Source organism: Nomia melanderi, chromosome 8, assembly GCF_051020985.1.
Source record: "Nomia melanderi isolate GNS246 chromosome 8, iyNomMela1, whole genome shotgun sequence".
Classification (NCBI taxonomy): domain Eukaryota; kingdom Metazoa; phylum Arthropoda; class Insecta; order Hymenoptera; family Halictidae; genus Nomia; species Nomia melanderi.
The window spans coordinates 1,805,716-1,825,718 of NC_135006.1; the positions used below are offsets into that span (position 1 = coordinate 1,805,716).

At 29.2% G+C, this 20,003-nt stretch overlaps 5 protein-coding genes and 1 long non-coding RNA gene across 17 annotated transcripts in view; 3 read left to right on the forward strand and 3 right to left on the reverse strand.

Annotated features, from left to right (window-relative positions):
* The window catches only part of LOC116426616 (uncharacterized), a 60,611-nt gene extending 54,212 nt beyond the window's left edge, over nt 1–6,399 (reverse strand). For 4 of the 7 annotated variants that reach the window (XM_076370145.1, XM_076370144.1, XM_031975798.2 and 1 more), the window contains exons 1-2: nt 5,239–5,442; nt 876–1,237 (exon numbers count right to left, since the gene is read on the reverse strand). The gene's annotated coding sequence lies outside the window, so the exon portion shown is untranslated. Of the gene's footprint in view, nt 1–875; nt 1,238–1,345; nt 1,588–5,238; nt 5,443–6,255 lie in introns of those variants that run through there. The other 3 variants (XM_076370148.1, XM_076370147.1, XM_076370146.1) reach the window with 3 other exon arrangements.
* Nucleotides 5,660–10,024, forward strand: LOC116426610 (recQ-mediated genome instability protein 1). Its single transcript, XM_031975780.2, has 11 exons — nt 5,660–5,677; nt 7,050–7,133; nt 7,218–7,392; nt 7,562–7,705; nt 7,777–7,980; nt 8,071–8,228; nt 8,313–8,730; nt 8,796–9,083; nt 9,168–9,440; nt 9,528–9,620; nt 9,702–10,024. The coding sequence occupies exons 3-11, from the start codon at nt 7,279–7,281 to the stop codon at nt 9,858–9,860; spliced, it is 1,851 nt and encodes a 616-aa protein (XP_031831640.1). The 5' UTR covers nt 5,660–5,677; nt 7,050–7,133; nt 7,218–7,278; the 3' UTR covers nt 9,861–10,024.
* On the reverse strand, nt 10,013–12,448 carry Coq5 (ubiquinone biosynthesis protein COQ3, mitochondrial). 2 transcript variants are annotated; one of them, XM_031975803.2, is made up of 7 exons: nt 12,317–12,448; nt 11,505–11,749; nt 11,168–11,401; nt 10,597–11,009; nt 10,433–10,521; nt 10,241–10,364; nt 10,013–10,161 (listed from the first exon to the last, which is right to left on the reverse strand). In XM_031975803.2, exons 3-7 carry the CDS (start codon nt 11,325–11,327, stop codon nt 10,072–10,074), a joined length of 876 nt encoding a protein of 291 aa, XP_031831663.1. In that variant the 5' UTR covers nt 11,328–11,401; nt 11,505–11,749; nt 12,317–12,448; the 3' UTR covers nt 10,013–10,071. The 2 variants fall into 2 exon arrangements, with proteins under 2 accessions (XP_031831663.1, XP_031831664.1); XM_031975804.2 differs by lacking the exon at nt 12,317–12,448 and having other exon boundaries at nt 11,505–11,769.
* Nucleotides 11,451–15,061, forward strand: LOC116426618 (transmembrane ascorbate-dependent reductase CYB561). 5 transcript variants are annotated; one of them, XM_031975805.2, is made up of 8 exons: nt 11,452–11,474; nt 11,550–11,593; nt 12,327–12,467; nt 13,158–13,280; nt 13,417–13,629; nt 13,709–13,917; nt 14,034–14,191; nt 14,262–15,061. In XM_031975805.2, exons 4-8 carry the CDS (start codon nt 13,241–13,243, stop codon nt 14,422–14,424), a joined length of 783 nt encoding a protein of 260 aa, XP_031831665.1. In that variant the 5' UTR covers nt 11,452–11,474; nt 11,550–11,593; nt 12,327–12,467; nt 13,158–13,240; the 3' UTR covers nt 14,425–15,061. The 5 variants fall into 5 exon arrangements, with proteins under 5 accessions (XP_031831670.1, XP_031831665.1, XP_031831669.1 ...); XM_031975809.2 differs by lacking the exon at nt 13,158–13,280 and having other exon boundaries at nt 11,452–11,593; XM_031975811.2 differs by lacking the exons at nt 12,327–12,467; nt 13,158–13,280 and having other exon boundaries at nt 11,460–11,474.
* LOC143174826 (uncharacterized) lies at nt 14,579–16,503 on the reverse strand. The gene is made up of 2 exons (XR_012999213.1): nt 16,305–16,503; nt 14,579–16,171 (listed from the first exon to the last, which is right to left on the reverse strand). It is a non-coding gene; the product is annotated as an uncharacterized LOC143174826 (long non-coding RNA).
* Nucleotides 15,578–19,925, forward strand: LOC116426611 (chitinase-3-like protein 2). Its single transcript, XM_031975782.2, has 6 exons — nt 15,578–15,748; nt 17,073–17,336; nt 17,451–17,732; nt 17,815–18,051; nt 18,123–18,546; nt 18,885–19,925. Exons 1-6 carry the CDS (start codon nt 15,690–15,692, stop codon nt 19,026–19,028), a joined length of 1,410 nt encoding a protein of 469 aa, XP_031831642.2. The 5' UTR covers nt 15,578–15,689; the 3' UTR covers nt 19,029–19,925.
* Nucleotides 19,926–20,003: the final 78 nt, after the last annotated feature.

Sequence of the window (20,003 nt, forward strand, 5' to 3'; positions counted from 1 at the left end):
TATATATCCAACGCCAAACGCGAGCCTTCTCGTTTTCTCTATATATTTCGATATTTTTCGGACATAGTGGGCCCTCGATTAACGCTGAAACTACCGCAGACGTCAATATAATAAGTTTCAGTTTATTTATTTTGTAATTATTGACACTTTGAACGTAAAATCGAGAACTGCGAATGGATAATTAAATCATTCGACTAACGACTTTTCTCTTTTAGTATTCAACCTAAATGTTAGAAGTTTAAAACAGTCTCGCAAAGAGTTAACGCTAAAGCTGCCGAGCATGTATTGGGGTTGATGTGTAATTCTTATGGAGATTGTAACAACACATTTTTCTCAGTTTCTTCAGGTGTTCATTATAGTATTAAAGTAAAACTGTTTATGTTCAAAATCGTTTTGGATATCGAATGCTTCGAACATATCAATAAATTGCAAAATAAGAAAACTGAAACCCGTCGTTTCAGTTCTAGTGTTAACATCTTTAAAGTGTTAAACCCTCAGGTACATGATTAACCTGAATAAATTTCACCATGGAACGCGTCACGGTGAAAATCATGTATAGGAAAGTAATAGGATTTACACCCAATATCTGCTTCTTAATTCTTGCAAGTGCAAATTAAATATTATTCTTCTATTATCAATTATAACGTTTTAAAAGAAACGCAGACGAATGTTTTCTTTGTAATGGAAGTCCTGTTGATTTCGTATAATCAGTTATGATATAAATGCATAAACGTGAGCCAAGTTTCTTATTTTTTTTAACGAGGTTGTAATTTAGAAAGATCATTCAATTGTTCAGCTAAGGATTACAGGGAATGTTTTGATACCCTGGAAGAGGAGAACAGTATACAGTAGAAAAGACCAAAGTAAAAACTCACCTCGGATTTCACGAAGTGCCTTCTGTCTTCATCATTGAGGAGGCGACCGTCTCCAGAGCGAGGTTCGTAGTTTTCAACTTTTCCTTCCTAGGAGCCCCCTTTGTCGCACATTGTTCCGGTGTTTGCAAGTACATATTACCCTCTCCCCGAACTTTCGCTATCGCCCGCTCTCCCCCCAGTCATCACATTTCAATCGTCACTTTCGGAAGCACCGGGGACCGATCTCGGTTCACTTTAAGAAGGTCAATCTCACGAGGAACATTTTTCCTTTCCGGGCACCCCTCGATCCACCGTAAAGTTCACGCGTCTTTATTCTTCATCCTCTGACTCGTCACCGTTTCTGCACTACAATCGAAATTCACCTGTTAACCGAAGAACCGCCAGTTACCTGTTGTACCTTATTCCGGTGTGTGTACGTGTTCATATCTACGAATAATTTTCTCAAGTATGTTCATTTAAGTAATGTGTACCTATGAAATTGGTTATTTCGAAAATCAATATTCCAGTTGGCTGTTTTTGGACGAGTATACTCGTCATAACACAGAACCTCGCCATTTCTTCATGACGGGACCAACTATTCGACATTTTACGATAACTATTTCTTTCATATATGTACTTCTTCATCCCCTAAGATTCATGCAATGTGACTCGCGTAACTCCATAAGTGGAAACCCCTTTCTGTGCCGAACTTGATTTTGTAAATTATTCGAATTTTGTGATTCGAATTGTGACCAAAATAATTGTCTTATTTTCATCAGTAAATTTCATTTAACCTGTAATATTTCAGTTCCTTGTATATAATCGTCGTATCCACAAAGTTGCGACAAAAATAAATAGCGTAAGAGGAAATGAATTGTAAGACAAAGGACATAACCAAGGTCGCCTAAACATCATGTATACAGCGATTTCACTCGCAAAGATTTTTTGCAAATACTGTATGTACAAATAAGAATCACCGAAGTAATGTTTGTATATACTTAAAGTTTACAATTTGTATCGTTTGTACCTTAAAAATCATCGATTAACAGTGAATGATATTTAGGAAACGTAACAATTTTCTCTGTCATGTTGCGTGACTTAAATTCAGCTAGACACTCGAAAATAACGCGATAAAAATGAAATATTTTGTGTTCGTTCTAATAGACCATTACAGGAATGTTCATCGTATGTTTTTAAAAGCTTTACTTTTTCTAAATGCGATTCTGCAGTTTTTTCTAAATATGGTTCTACATTTTATCTAAATGTTCTCTGACGAGTTAAACAATTCAAACAACCAAGCTTATCCATGCAATCGAATTTTATTATGAACGTCTGGCGAAATGCTGGAAAGCACTTTCTTGGAAATGATTGGTAACAGCGATAAACCTCTTCCTTAATATTTTAGAGTACGCTAGAGCTTTTCGTTCGAGATACGTGCTATCACCACTGGGACATTCCCGTAGGGATAGCAACCCTCTCGCATCTTGATCATAAAAATTCAACGTACAATTTTGTTCGCCTGTTTTTTTTTCTCATAGACAGCTTAAAAACCAGCGGATAAACGTCCCTTTAAAACGCAAACGTATAATTTCATCCGCGGCATCCGTTTGCCTCTGGAGCAACGATCATTCCTTTCACCGATAATTTTATCATTTCAAACATCTGATAATTTTAGGTAAATTAAAAGGCTCCCCGAATCATACTGAATAGACGAGAAAAAGAAATATTTTAAAACATCATTTCAATGAAATAAATTCGAACCGTTCGAAAACCACGCATCTTGCTCAATTTTTCAACAATAATGGGACTCCATTCAAATTTTAAACGCATCACAAAATATTCTAAACGGCCAATCGAATTGCACGAATTCACACTTCATTTTGAAAATATCATTTTCCGTTATCCGCTACCGTAGAAGGGATATAGAGTTATATAGATTATAGAGTTTCCTCCGGTCGAAATTTTTTCATTTTTGCAAGTTTAAAATTTAAGGGGAAAAAGAAAGTAAAGAAATTGTTCGTGAGCGAAACGCGAAGAATACATTTCCCCCTCGTAATTTCATTATCTTCAAAGAAGCACGCTGCGTTGTTGAATTACACGAAATTCGCGTCCCTGGCCCAAGGATATTAAATTTTCGGGATCTTTCGCCCGTGCATTTTTTTCAATGACCCAACGGATCCCGTTGAACTTGGCGAATTTTTAATGGCTATCGCGGATAAAGAACCGCGGAATACAATTAGAGTAATAGCCACCTGGATGCTACGCAACGTATCACCATATATTTCACCGCATACGTCATAAATTTCATTCCCGGCCACGCGTGCTGGTACAATCCATATTGCAGACACTTGCACATAAATAAACGACCAGCCCTTGGTAGCATGGAAATTAATACATAATTCTAAAGGTAATATCGCCATCGTTCCGCCCGTCCCGCTGAGTCCCAGGATCATTTTCGACCGAATAACGCGACATTCCTTCAAATAAAATTAATCGGATCCCGTTCCTCGGATATTTCTCTAATAAAACGATTCCGGATTGGAATGTTAAAGTTTAACACGCAAACCCGCGGCGAAAGAAAAGAAATTGTCGGCTCGAAATAGAAAAAGCGAAAATTATGAACTGACTGTTTCTTTGCTTAATAATTTAATTTCTAAATAAGAGTATAATTTATCTTTATAAAGGAAATGGTATTGCATTTTTTTGGAAGAAAATGAGGTTAAAGTTAGAGCTTATTTTTTCAATTTAAGAACTCGATGGTGAAATGCCAAAATCCGATTAAAAGCTTGTTTATTTGTGAAGGACGTGAATATTTCGATTTAGAGACGGTATGTTTTATCTGAGGCAATTTTTTTGGATAAAATAAATAAATCAACTGAGCCTCGCGATTTTTATTAAATTTTAGAAATTATATTGCAACTTTGTATAGAAATATTACTTATCGAATTTTCATTACTCAAAACATTAAATCCTTCATTTTGAGAACTTTTTTCCTTTGTTACTGCCAACGAAACGTATAACGTATATTTCTATGAAACAAAGTAAATTCAATTACGAGTATTTTCGAGTTGTTGATTCAGCAAATTGATATTAAAATATGAGGAGCAAAGTAAAAAACTTTTGGAATCACGAATGAACATAAAAACATACAAAAAATTGGAAACTAAAAATACCATACTATTTTATTTTCTTCGTGTTAGTTAATAACTGATAAAGAAATATACATATACAGTATGTTGAACCAAAACAAAGATTAAATTTTTTACTTAACATAAAGGTAACAGAATTTTGCGTTTATAATGGATTAGTTACTGCAATATTAACATAAAACCCAAAAATGTATCAAACAAGATAGAACATATGAAATCTTTCGTTCAATATTTCCTAAACGGTATACATCTTTAATCATTGAATGTAAAAATAGATTTGTTTAATTTCGCTAATTGAGATCAGTCAAATTTCAAACGATTCAAAATTTCAGTAAACCCTGCCAAACTGTAGATGGGTTTTCTCAAAATTTTGAGAAAAACTGTTTGCTCCAAAAACTATGGTCTCTTGCTCTTTGCCACATGAAAAATCATGTCTGTCTTGAAAAATCATCGCAAAATTCAGTACCGTATGATGTATGCCACATACGATCGACTTGTCACGCGTTTATCGCGACAATAAATAACATATGGGAAAAAATAAAAACCGTGTGTCATATTGGGCCATCATAAATCCACGGATCCTACGACCTTGGCTGCATTCTCAATTTTGGCGGTTACATACTTCCAAAAACATCCTGACCGTACCTACATGCTACATACACGTACGCCTGCACATATGTTTCTCATATAGCCGCGTTCTTACACACACATATATAGTACCCACACGAATTCACATTATATTATTAAAAACAAAAAAGAAAATAATTTAAATTAATTCGTACAATATTACTATTCCATTTCATTTTAGGATAGAATTGTATTTAAAAAGAAATAGCTATATTAATCGATATTTGAATTTATACATCATTTTCTAAAATCTGACTAATTAAAATTTTATCGACATAAGATCGTTATTGTGATTAAGCATCGTAGGAATTGTCTATATTGATTGAAACATTATTTCCGCGCATAAGAAAAAATGAATATAATCCTACAGTATCAAATAAACTGAAGGGAAGACATTTCCTTGATGTACGAATTTCAATGTCGAAATTTTTTCGCCTACCAAATCTTAACCTCTCCGCCGTGTGTTCTGTGTTTCAGTGTAACAATAGTTTTGTCGAAACCAGAGACCGTTCGTTTACTTATTATACGCGTACATACGGATACATTGTGCATTATATATACATAGATATACATGCACACACATTTGCATTTTATATGTCCATACGTACCTCCTACTACACATACATCGGTACATATATATGTACATTCATTTGGCATGATATACCGCACACTCACGAATCGTATCACGCATAGGAATATCGCGAGAGAAAAACAGACCGGATGACATGGAAAAAAAAGAAAGAGGAAAAAAGATCACTTTCAGACACACATTCACCGTACAAGCTCGCGCGGCCTACTGAAACGTCAGAAGGCATGCGTTGCCCTGACGGCTGGCTTTCTCCTTTCCCCCTCTTCGTTAAATCCCCACTAAGGGTAGCTCACCCCCACTAGGGTTGTCAGGAAAGATGTATGTCCGAAGGACTAAAAATAGGCTCAAGTGAACTGGTTCTGTGGGGATGAAAATCATTGCGGAATGATAAAACAGTGATAACAATGATGCTGACGGCAACGGTACCTCCTAACCGCGCGACAATAACACGGACGATGGTATAACGGAAATAATCGAAACTGCAAATAGTAATAACGTAGACGACAATTACAATGGGAAATTATAGAAAACCGTGTTCGTTGATAACCACTTGTTTCTGAACGTATTACTTATTCAGCTTCGTCTGATAACGGAACTTGATGTTTTAACGTGTTGATATTTTCCGAATATAATTTCTATGAGATTACTACTTATCTTTATGCACACATCTATTAATAATACAACTGATAATCATAAAATGATAACTTATCATTTATAACTATTTAATTGCCTATTTAAATAATATAAAAATAGTCATTTATTTTCTTTGTCACTTGCTATTTTTTATAATGATAACAATAAACAATTGTCATAAGAGGAATAATATCGTGTAGGATAGATAGATGAGGTATTAATTGGTATCCATCTCCTTTGGATTATCTTCATATGATATAATAAAGTAATTTGTTTTATCAAACGCATTAAACTCAGAGATAATCCTTTTATATTTAAAGTGTATTTTAATTCATAACGTGACATTCGTCATATGTTTCCAATCACCATTTTTTAAATACAATATTATAACATATTTATTTACCATCTTTTGTGATTCTTGTATGGGTACACGCACATTTATTCAAAGTCACATTTATTTTGATTAAGATATTAAAATATCTTATTTCATTAGAACTTATTTATCATTTTTACAGATTCCCTATTCACTCGTGAAAAACGCTTCTGCAAAAATTTCTATAGTGATTTTATCTTTCCTCTAGGAAAAATTAATCGTCTTTAGTTTTCGCGAAAAGTCTGCTTCCACTGCTTTCCAACTTAATCTTCAGTCTTAATAACAGATATTAATATCATTTTACATAATATAAAAAGATGTCATATTTTCTTCATTGAATAGAAATACATTTTGTTATTTCAGTATTTCAAATTTTAACGAATAAAGATAATTTTACATTTTAGGAACAGTTATTATGAATATTTTTAATGTGTTCTGAAAAACGACAAAATTACAATCATGTAATAACAAAAAAATAATTAACGATGTTCTATAATATTATGCAATAATGACATATAATATTTAATAGCTTAATACATAAATATAAAGTACCAGCTATTGTAACAATATTTTAGAAATGTGAAAATATTAATATTAAAAACAAAATTATTGAGTGCACCAACACAACAAATGATATTTTATTATATAATAAATATAATTAGTTAATGACTCAATAAAACATGTAAGATATTTTCTACCTTTTTCAACGTATGATAAAATTTTAAGCGTCAAATAAATACATACCTTAAGCTGAATTTCCAATCTTTGGTAGTGATATTTATGTCGGTATCCTTAAACATATAGAGAATTTTTACTTTCTTTAGTGGTTACTCCGAATAAAAATGGTTAACCGAATAACAACAAAATGCAGATGCTAGTATTTATGAATAATTTTAAAGGACACTAATGTGAGTTTATTATTCAAATCACTGACCGGGATTTCTAGCTAAACTTCAAATAAGTGAATAATTTTTGAATAATTAAATTTTCAGGAACCAATAATAAGGAGACTTATTAATTATGTAGTGAAATAAAACTGCCATAACATTAGCTATGAATGACGATTCATTTAAACGAATAAAGGCTAAGTTAAAATCGGAATTCTATCTAATGAATGATGACTGGTTAAGAGATTGTGTAGAATTCTACGTGGACCAACATAGAAATGTAAATAATGTCTTCTATATATACTTAATTCAAAATATTAGCCAATTTTATGACACGTAAGAAACAGATTTTACTTAAAATGTTAAAAATTATTTTATTTTTTTATCCGTATTTCAGATTCTATAATTGGTAAGAAATGCAATTTTTATTCATATATTTTAATTTATAGCCAAGTAACGAAGAAATTGTACAATTCGTAAAAGTACAGTGGCAACTCAGTGATTTACGAGAAATTAATAATGAAAATGGGAGTTTACCGCCTAATATTTCACAACACAAATTTATTACACTCTCTGAAAATTATATTCTCCAGGTATATAATACATTATCTTTATTAAATTAAACTATTAATATTACCAAATTATTTATTTCTTTTTTTATTAGGTAGAACAAATATATGACATTGCAACATCAAAATATAAACAGTTACAACAAATCAGAAATACTCATAATATAGAAGTAGATACAACTGAAGCAGAAAAATTAGAAAAATGGGAACCTCCCAAAAAGAGGATGATGCAACTGAAATTAACAGATGGGTTGCAAGATATAATTGGAATTGAATATAACTGTATATCTCTATTCAATGTATGTTATTGAGTAATATAACATTTCTTTTAATAATATTATAAGGAAGTAAAAATGTTATATAGAACACTTAAAATTTTCGTTTTTAAGGAAACATTATTACCAGGGTATAAAATTATGATAATAGGGCCAATAAAATGCCGTAAAGGTGTATTGTTGTTGGAAGGATCAAAACTGAAAGGTATCGGAGGTGAAGTGGATAGTTTATTAATTCGTAATGCTTTAGAAAACGTACTAGCTAGAGCTCTGTAAGTAACTTATAATGACTTGTGACTCTTCTTGAGTAACAGATTGTTCTCAGAGTGAACTTTATATGACTATTTTTTCAACAGAAATATCGAAGAAAATCCAGACCCTTATAATGATAATGGATCAGAATCAAATAACAATAGGCAAGACGAAGAATTACAACTGGATAATGAATCGAAATCAAATAACAATAAGCAAGATGAAGAATTACAGCTGGAAAGTAGTTTCTTTGAGGATGATTTTGAAATAAATTTAGACGAAGTTTCGAAAATTGAACATTCACACATCGGAGACCATAAACAATCTAATGCTAATCCATGTAAAATAGAAAATATAAAAGAAAATACTTCTGTCAAGAACAATGTTAAAAAGAAAACTAATTACAATGTTAAAATCGAAACCAGAAAAGAAAATTTGATTACTAATTATGTTGAAAAAAAAACTGATAATAGAAATAACGAACAAAATATCTTTGATGATGATGACTATTTATTAGAAATGGTTAGTATTTATTATATAATTTTAATCAGTTATTTAATTTGTATTGATTAGAAATTTAATTTTAGATTGATGAAGAACAACTTGTGGAATTACAACCAAAGCAAAAAATTGCAACTCCATTCAGATCTCTACCAAAAGAAGGAGACGATGATGTTATTATAATAAATGAAGACACGATTGAAGATATAAAATATAAAAGTATTCAAAAGCCTATAGTGAAAACACAAAATATTTTGCAACAAAGTTCTGCACAGTATACTGGTGAAACAAGTTCATCAATTAATACGTTTCATTCAAAGTTATGTGATAAACCATCGAAAACTTCTGTATGTTCAATTGCAGGGAAAAGACCAGTATGTTATTAAATAATCAAAAATTGTTATTTTGATATAAGCACTGTAGATCACATTATACATATAATAATGTTTTCATTTCAGATTCCAATGTCTTCTCCAGAACCAGTAACTTCAAAAAAAGGCAAAATTGACAGAAAAATTACAGAATTTACAAAAATGCCTTCTTCTCCAAATATTAAAATATATGATTTTATTTACGACATAAATAACGAAATTATAACAGAAGTAATTTATAAAACAATTTATGGACGTGTTGAAATTCTTGGAAAACTGTCGAAAAATAATTCTGTTTGGATTTTAGATGCTACTATAGTAGATGGTACTGGAAAAATAGAAGTTACTTTTTCAAATCAGGTGAGTAATTGTAACTCAAGTTAAAGGTGGTATATAACTTTCCACTTATTATAGAATGCACTTCAAATTAATTTTTAAATATTTCAGGTCTTGGAAAATTTATTAGGATTTAGTGTACAGGAATTTTCAATAAAAAAGAAGTTAAAGAAAAATCCTGAAATTGAACATGAACTTAGAATGGTATTTATTTTACTTAAAAACTAACTTTTTTAATTAGTTGATAACTTGGTGAATACTTTACTTGTAATTTAAACGTTTTAGAAATTTCGTAGTGCAGAGCAAAGGATAAAGACCTTAAATGATCTTTTGGAATTGAAGTTGGATGTCAATAAAAAACCAATGGTCATGAAAATTATTGACGTAACACAACAACAAAAGGAACTAATTGACAAACAATTAAAATCTTTTTTGAGTAAATAATATTTAAAATATGATTTACTTTCAATATGAATGTACTATAGCTATTATGTTTTATCATTATTCTTAAAGACATAATTGTAATAAATAATCATGATGGTTATATTATAAACTAACATTACTATACAAATTTATAATTAAACAGTTTATTTAGTTGCTTAGCTAAATTAAGTATATTTACAAAATTAATACGAAATAACAAGACTCGAATACATTACAATTTAAATCCTGAATGAATAGATACAACTCCAAAAGTTAAATTTTCATAAGTAACATTTCTGAATCCTGCTTCCTCTATCATTTCCTAAAACAATTAATAATTAAATGAAATTTTATAATTTTGTTTCCAACATAAATTTCATTATATTATTCAGTTTATTTACCTTTAGATCTTCTTGTTTTGGAAACTTTCTTATGCTTTCAACAAGGTATTGGTAAGCTTGCCATTCACCTGCTATAAGAGTACCTAATACTGGTATTACTTGAAATGAATATTGGTCATAAAACCTGTACATAAGTTTTAGTTTTTTTTAGTTCATTTCTATAATATGAGATTAAAAGAAATAAGTAATTACCATCTTAACATGTCATTGTCAACGTGACTAAACTCTAAACACATGAAACGACCACCTGGTGTAAGTACCCGATATGCCTCAGAAAGTACCTAAAAATAACATTATTTTATACTTACAATACGTTAAACTACAATTTTAATACAATATTATAAAATTTTATTTACTTTATCAATATGAGTACAATTTCTTAATCCAAACGCTATTGTATAAGCTGTATATGAGTCATTATCAAACGAAAGCTTTTCTGCATCACATTGCTTCCAATCGATATCAATGTCATTCTGACTTAACCAACCTTGTTTTTTTGCTCTAATTTTTCCTACTTCTAACATGTTCTCATTTATGTCACAAACAGTTAAAGAGCTTTTTAAACATTGATAGTTAGGTGTATTTTTCAAATACTGTAAATATCTAAATGCTATATCCCCTGTGCCTCCAGCTGAATCTAATAATTTACTTCCATGAGTTGGCCCAAGTCTTTGAATGAAAATGTCTTTCCAAATACGATGAACTCCTAGACTCATGGCATCATTCATTTGATCATAAGAATTTGCCACCTTCTCGAATACTGTATAGACTGGAAAAAACGTTTATGCATTACACTAATGAACATATTAAATTATCTAATTGTATTCAAATTATTCATTCGTATTTGCAAATCAAATATACTGAGTTCAATAAATATTTTCAGTATATGCGAATAACTTAAGTCATTTATTAAATTGTAATATTTACCTTCTTTTACTTTGTCACTTTCTTTAACAGTTTTAAATCCAAAATGTGTTGTTTTCTCATTATTATTATCAGCTGTAGCAGTTTCTGAGAAATATTTTTGAAAGGAAATTATTTTCCTGTTTTTAAATAAACTTTTCAAAAACCTTCCTTTTTCAATCATTTTACAATTTTTCAACAACTTAAGTCTTAATTGCGATTTATAAATAATAAAAATTTAACTATTTAATTTTCTTCCTGAAAAAATATTTAAGGTTAATTTTAAATTTTTATTATTTTCTTCAGAGGGCGCATTTCACATCATTGACATGTAAGACTAAAAATTAGAGTATTTATGTACCTGAATATATAAGTAATTATTACTTATAAATCATTTTTCTGTCAGTCCATCAACAGACTTTCTCTTCAGCTGTTTCAACATAAATTAAGGTCTGTAATGCCGGTTTTAATCTACTCTCGAACTATAGTGACAGAAACGCGTTGTCATCTGGTTCGGACAACGTGATGCACACGTGTAGATAGAAAGTGCATAAAATCTAACAAAAGAAACCTTTATGTTTCTTTGAAAGTCCATGTTGACCAAACCTGAGTATCGTAAAAAACAAGACATCTGTTGAAGATCGTACATGACTGAACGGAAACTTTTAATTTTATACAGCCTGTAATAATCGGTGCAGAATTTTCCAAGATTTTTTAAATTCTAATTTTATTGTATTTTCTAGGTGTATTTATTATTTCTAAACCAAAATATTTTTGATAATGACGATACTTCCGAATCAACGACAAAGAATCTCATTATATAAGACATTTGTATTTTTATTAAATCTGTAGATACCTAAACTACAACTTTAAAAAGTTAATCTTAAATTACCATAAACTTTAATTTCCAAAAATAATGGTGGTTAATTTTGTATATTTAATGTATGTCATAGAACATTGTTCTCACCATATAATAATTTATATAAAATATTCCGTATCATATTTAAAACTATGAATTTTTATAAATTTATTAGTAAATGTCGCGTGAAACTTTTTTAGCAACATGTTGTTAGTAACAATAGTTTCTATGTTGTTATTTTCTTATTTTCTAATGTCTATAAAATTTAATTTTAATAACCAATAAAATCACAATTGCTAATATTTATTGCTTACATATTATCAGTTGCTGTGTTGATTAAAAGACCGATGGGTTTAATGTCCTATTGCACCGACTGCGGAAAATCGATAATTTATGTTACGTCGTTGATAAATCTACGTAGTACCTGTTGATTTTCGGTTGAAGTTTCTTGTAAGAAATCCACAGGTAAAATGAAAAGTTTTATATTTTTCTATCACTTAAATACAATTTTATTAGTTTTTACTTTTAGTTCAACTAATACACGTACGTCATTTCTCGGTTTTTGTAGCATTTAATGTTAATATTTCATAAAATGTAACCTACTTTCTAAAAAATTATTAGTGAGTTAATATGTCTATTTGACACTTGATGAAAGTGTTTTAAGACATGTCTTTATAAATTAAGAAGTAGTACGTAATAAATAAGAATTGTAAATATTAAAAATTTCATAATTTCAAAATGAGAAGCTATACAAAAGTACTACTGATTATAGTTGTCACTATATTAAATGTTTATGCTAATTACATACTACACATTATTTGATTTCATATTTATGCAACTATATGTTATATTGTGTTTAAATGTTTTTAACAAATGAAAATGTAAGTAATTTCATTCTTATACGGAAGGACTTCATTTAATATCTTCTGAATAATACAACCATATGTGATCTATTATTATATTGTTATCGCAATTTTTATTAAAAGAAACCACTATTCACGTAAATATTTTATTTTTGAGATGCAGTAATTTCTGTAAATAGATAGAAAAACTATATATTATTTTAAATTAAATATAAATATATTTTTAAACATTGCCTTTATAAATTAAAATTCATTATAATATATAAATAATAGAATTTATTATAAATGATAGGTGGAATAATCCAAGCAATATTATTTGAATAAAAAATATTTAGAGCTTTTTCAAACAAGAAATGCATGTCTTTTAATTGAATCATGCCAACAGACTATTCATATAATTATGAATTATGTGTAGGTATGTTATTTCATTTTATTTTGTAAAAAATATTTTATATATCTTGAATCAAACGATTTATTTATTTTTACAATTATATTTAATTAATTCCAATTTATAATAATTTAAATTATATAATGGTTCTATTAACTTTCAGATATGGAACAAATTGGAGAGCAACCTCTGTCGTTAGAAGGCTTCAAGCCTCTAACAATTTTAATGGAAGTTCTTGGTGCAATATTGATAATCTTAGTTACAGTTTGGTGCAACAGTTATAGAAATGGTTTTTCATGGAGATCTAATCCAGATTTGGAGTTCAATTGGCATCCTATGTTGATGGTCATTGGATTTGTTTTTCTTTACGCGAATGGTATATTTTCAAATTCTTAAAAATTATAATTCAGTCTGCATTCACTTTACATCTTCTGTAATATTGTCAATACTTCTAGGGATGTTAATATATAGAACTCAACGGGATGCTAAAAAACGCCGTCTAAAGTTAATTCACGGTGGTATAATGTTATCTGTTGTTGTGTTAGTAGTAATAGCTCTAGTCGCTGTATTCGACAGTCATAATTTAAGACCGGAACCAATTCCAAATATGTACAGCCTTCATAGTTGGGTTGGACTTACCAGTGTAATTTTGTTCTGCTGCCAGGTACAAGAAAGATCATATTCATTATATGTATAATGTTTTAATGTAATTTTATCTATATTATAATATTTTGGAATTATACAAAATAAGTATAATATTGAATTGTCACCATGTTTCAGTGGCTTGCCGGATTTCTGTCTTTTCTTTACCCAGGTTTACAAGTACCTCTTCGTGCATCCTACATGCCCATTCACGTGTACTTTGGTATTGCAGGATTTGTTGGCGTTATTGCTTCCTGTCTTTTGGGACTCAACGAAAAAGCCATTTTCACACTATCGTAAATTCCTTATACTCTGTTTTATCATAAAGTTTATTTTTTACACAATGTAATGTTCATATAATTTTAGGAATAATTATTCAAAGCTTGTCAATGAAGCTGTATTGATTAATGTAATTGGACTCTTTATCGTTCTTTTTGGTGGACTGGTAGTTTATCTTGTAACACAAGAACGATACAAGCGTTTCCCTAAACCTGAAGATGAATCTCTGGTTCGAAGGAGAAGCCAATAAAAATGGTGATGACAAAAAAGATTCTAAAATATTTCCGAATACAGTAAACAAATTTCTAGGTACATTTATATAAAGTGCCAAATTATTTACATGTTTGTATTATTTACAAAATATTTAATCAGTTTATTTACTTAAAGATTTTTAATTTTGTGACTTATCGTTACAAAATTTTGAAAAAGAACTGTATTTGTATAATTACGTTTTTTTTTAACACGAAAATATCTTATATTGCTCACATCTGTCTTAAAATTTCCATTATTTATATGTAACTATGGTGCTATTTTATTATTTTAATTATTATAAGAAGAATTATTAATATTAGATCTGATTATATCACGGATCTCTTCTGAGATTCACAATGTTCATTTTATTTTAATAATTCTTCCTATTCCTCGAGTGCTAATGGTGCCTTTCATAAACATATTAATTTTATTTATGCAATGTGTATTTTACATATTATATTTTTTAATTTGTTGAAAATTATATTTTATATCAATTTTTCGTTTATTTATATACAAATATCGTATTTTTTAAAATTATATTAATCTATGAAGATTGCATATGTATTACACTGTGATTATAAAAATGAATGTATTGATTGTCAAAAATATATAATCTATGCATATGTATCTTAAAAGCAATTTTGTGATACTTATTTTAATAACTAATTCCAATGAGAAATAGAGTAAAAAGATTTTACTTATAATTCTATCCTATAAATAGAAATACATAATATATTTAAAACAAGTCGAAAATTATTACCTACAGTAATATAATCCATTTAAGCAGTTAGCAATTGACCATAGTGATAATAAAGATTAGGGATTATTACCTGAACAGGTAGATGATCAGTAACCAATTTATTACCAATGTAAACCCAGTAGGTACCTTGCTTGTTATTATTTTCTCCAAGGAGTGAAGAATTGTTTAAGGACGTATACATTTCAATAAAATATAATTAATTCATTAAACTTATCTACACATAAATATGAATAAGATAATAGTTTCAAGGAAACTTTAAATATTTTAAATGCTTAAATAATTAAAATTGCTCAACTTTCCCGGCATTAGACGTTCAAAATTTTCGCGCTACTGTGTAATCTTCTGCACAAAGCTATTGTGCGCACGTACGTGCTGATTTCTATATGTGTACGTAGTATGTTTTAGTACATATATTGTCGTCCTGGGCGTAGTAATAAAAGTGGTAAGATACTCTCGAGGACTAGCGTCCTCAAGCGTCAATCACGGCGAACATTTTACGTTCAATGGTTAACCAAATTCCTGTGCCTCAGGCCAAATATGAATTGTTAACTGACGTCCGCCAGTAAGTTATATTTTTAACATTCCGCTCAAAATCACTATACATTACCTACGCTTACACACATGTTATACAAGCCTTGAGTACAATTCTATTTCCATACATGCAATTCGAGCATTCGCATGACAGGCTGATAGTAATTTTATCTATTTTAAAATAATGTACATTATCAGTCCAAAGTATGAGACAAATTATGAGATTCCGTGATTAATTAAATATAATAATATTAAATGCAAACGATCTAATAAAGCTTGTATTGTACAGTCATTGATTGTATGATCTATTTGTATTTCATTTTATTGTATAAGTTTCATTACACCATCGTAAAATACTTTTTTTCAGTAAATCAAATATTCTTGTTCAATAGTGTATATTGCTGCACTTGCATGCATCATACATGTTGCATTTCCTGTTTCTCATATTTTTTTTCTATAAAAGCAAATACATTAAGAATCGCTTGTAGTATAAAATACATACCAATAAATGTACTTTCACATCATTAATGATATTATAATTTTTGTTGTTTTTAAAAAAATGGTTAATTTCATTTGTTTATACTTACAGTCAACATGTTATATTGTAGAAGTAAATGTTTTATAAAAATGGATGTTAGAAATCCTTGGTTTATTTATATCTTCAGAACGTATATAGATAATGATACCATATGAAATTGATGTTACAAGTACTTACTCATCAGATATTTTTTATAATGATTAATTCCTTTGTACTATTAATTTTCTTTACTCATTAATTAGGATTCCTTAAAATATAGTACAGTAAATAATTAAATATAATTCTACAATCTAATTAATTAATTAATACTAATTTATAGAATTTTCATTTATTCTTTCATTATATATATTTCATGTATAATACTATATATATAAAATATATAAAATAGCAGAGATATAAAAAGGTCTTTATTATTTCTTGCTAATCACTTTATTTATCATCTTTTTATTTATAATTATTCTATACACGATAACATTAATATTTTCATTATATAGCATTTTTGTTTCTTTTTCTTTGCTTCTCCTTAAGTGTATGCGTGAACATATAAGTGTATGTCAAAAGTTACAGGTGTGGCATATTGATTGTTCTATATTTACTATTGCACAAGAAGCTTTCTTGGGTTAATCTGCATATAAATTCACCCATAGTCTATTACACATTAATGTTTAATATAATATCATCAACTTATTATAAATTATTTACAACTTATTTCAAATTACATTATAATTTTAGTAAAGTTATATGATATAAATAAATGTCAATAAATTTCTAATAAAATTAATATTCAAATTTTTATAAAATTTATGTTTTGTTTTAGACCTCGTTGGAAGACGCAAGTGCTTTGTTTGATATTAATATTACTAGTACTAGCAATTCTTTTTATAACACGGACTTGGATAGGAATCCTTATTCTAAGTTCTCCAAAAACTGAGACTCTAGACACAGAAACCTTCGATAATGCCAAGATTGCTACGTGGTTACGTCGGGCTTGGATGTACGCCGAGTCGACGAAGGAGAACCAGAATGCGGACAGGAACAATACCATCAGTACGTCACAACAGTACTACACCAACTCCACAAGGTAACATATTTACACCAATGTTCATAATAAATTGTTCTAATAATTTCAGTATATATATTAAAAAAATAATGTCATTATAAATGATGATTATTATGTAATATTGAATTCATACAGGCAGATCATTGTCTGTTATTACACCATATCGTGGTACCTGAACACGCTCTGGGAGCTCCGTCCGTCGCACATTGACCCTAATCTTTGTACGCATATTATCGTGGGTTTTGCGAGCGTGGTGAACTGCACCCTCGATCTGGGTAACAATTCATCAATTTACAAAGATGTTGTTGCCTTGAAAAATGTGCAACCAGAATTAAGGGTCATGATAAGTGTTGGCGGTAGTAATGAGCTCCACTTAGGTTTCTCGGAAATGGTAAAAAATCACACAAATAGGAAAAGGTAATTGCGCAGTGATTTGTATCATATTTAAATGTAGAGTATTTTTATCAAAGTCGACTATTATTATTATTATTTATTACAGATTTATAAAGTCCGTATTAAATGTGACAAAGTCATTTGGTTTTGATGGATTAGATTTAGATTGGGAATTTCCAGCATGGCTTGGAGCTGATGATCGAGAAAAAATTCATTTCACGCAACTTCTACAAGAAATAAGAAGAGAATTTCAAAGAGCCCAAGAAACATTAATTCTTTCTGTTGCTGTGGCAGCTCCTCAAGCTATTGTCGACCAAAGTTATGAAGTTGCAGAAATGGCAAAGTAAATAATTTATAAATTACAATGTTTTTGCTAATACAACGTCTAACATCAATATTTAATAATAATTTCAGATATTTGGATTTTGTAAACCTTATGTCTTATGATTATCATTTTTACGTTTGGTATTACCCAATTACTGGGCTCAATGCACCACTATTTCCACTTTCTACGGAATCTGGATATCTTTCTACTTTAAACGTTAATTTCTCAGCTCACTATTGGCTCGCAAAAGGCATGCCAAAGGAAAAGTTAGTTATTGGTATTCCTACTTATGGTCACACTTATAAACTAGATAATCCATTAAATCATGGCTTATTTGCTCCGACAAGTGGCTTTGGAAAATTGGGTGACATGGGTTTCGTTTCTTATTTTGAAGTTTGTCAGTTCCTTCAAAATGGTGCACAAAGCATTTTTGTAAATGAAAGTAAAGTTCCATATGCTTATAAAGCCAGCGAATGGATATCGTTCGACGACATTGCAAGCGTTTATTATAAGGTATATACATATAAGTTTTTTACATAAAAGGAATTATGTTCTTTTATATGTTCATCTTATTGATTTCTACTCTTTAGTATTATTTGGATTAAGATTTTGTTTGGTTAAGATTTATGAAATCTGAAACTAACGTGGTACCAGATGTTTTAACAATTTTTATTGCACACTTTAATTTTATGATAGTCAGGTACACGAGTCTGAGAGTTTAATGGCACTAGTGTCTCCCTTTAAAGGAAACATTGAAACATCTGGTAAAAGTCAGTTCGACGAACACGTGTATACTTATTTCAAAAAAATAAAATATTGTTTTAATAAAATACGTATTGTTTTCGTTTCAGGCGAAGTGGATTCTTGCGAACAATTTTGGAGGTGCAATGATATTATCTTTAAACGCTGACGACTGGAACTTCACATGTAAATTAAACGAATCTTTTCCTTTAACTCGTACAGTATCAAAAGTTCTCAGGTACCAGGAAGACTAATGCATTTAATGTTACTTAATGGTATTAAAAACCTTTTTTTTATTATAAATTACATTCCGAATAGAAACATTTCATTCTTAATTAATTTTATTCAATATAATTAATTTCTAAATGATTCTTTATAAAACAGTACAAAATTTTTGCAGTACAAAATTAATAATTTAATTTGATCAGTATAGTAATATTATTTTATAAGGAGGCTCATACTTTTCCTTTACTGAAAAGTATTCTTGACAATTATTACTAATGTGTGATTATAGATATACCTGAAAGTACAATTATGATTTTAAGTCGAAGCTATTTAGCCGAATATAATGTATTCTCTTCCTTATTGCAAACATATGTGATTTTTTTTCACATACATAAAATATGTACACAAGGTATTTCAATTTGTTTTCGCCGAAGGGTATCAGGATGTTCTGTAATGAAAAACAAATGAAATATTATATAAACATAAAATCGATAATGCCTGATTACAAAGGCATAATAAAAATATAAAATTTAAAGGGATTGGTTCCTTGTTCATATTTATCGAAGTTGTTCCAATTTCCGCCCTTTTTTTTAATACATAGTTGTCATCGGCAGAAAGTAGTATCTATGAATTTCATACAGATTAAACGTTTTCATATAGTATTAACCAGAAATGACATTATGTTTATATAATATTTTTTTATTATTGTTATCATAGAACATGTTGGTACCGTTTAGCGAAAATAAATTGAAACACCCTGTATAATCATATCATAAAATTACTGGGAAAGAATTTGCACGTTTCCACCTATGTAAGTCGTAAGCAAATTTACTACATAGATACTAAAACCTTGTACATTGTATTTCAATCGTTTATTTAAATTTAATTGTTATTTCGATTTTAATAAATTTTATTTTCGAACATTCTTTATTTTTTAGTTTTAATTTTGTTCCTTTGTTAAAAATACTATATTAGTTAAATTATTAAATCAAATAATTTTCGTG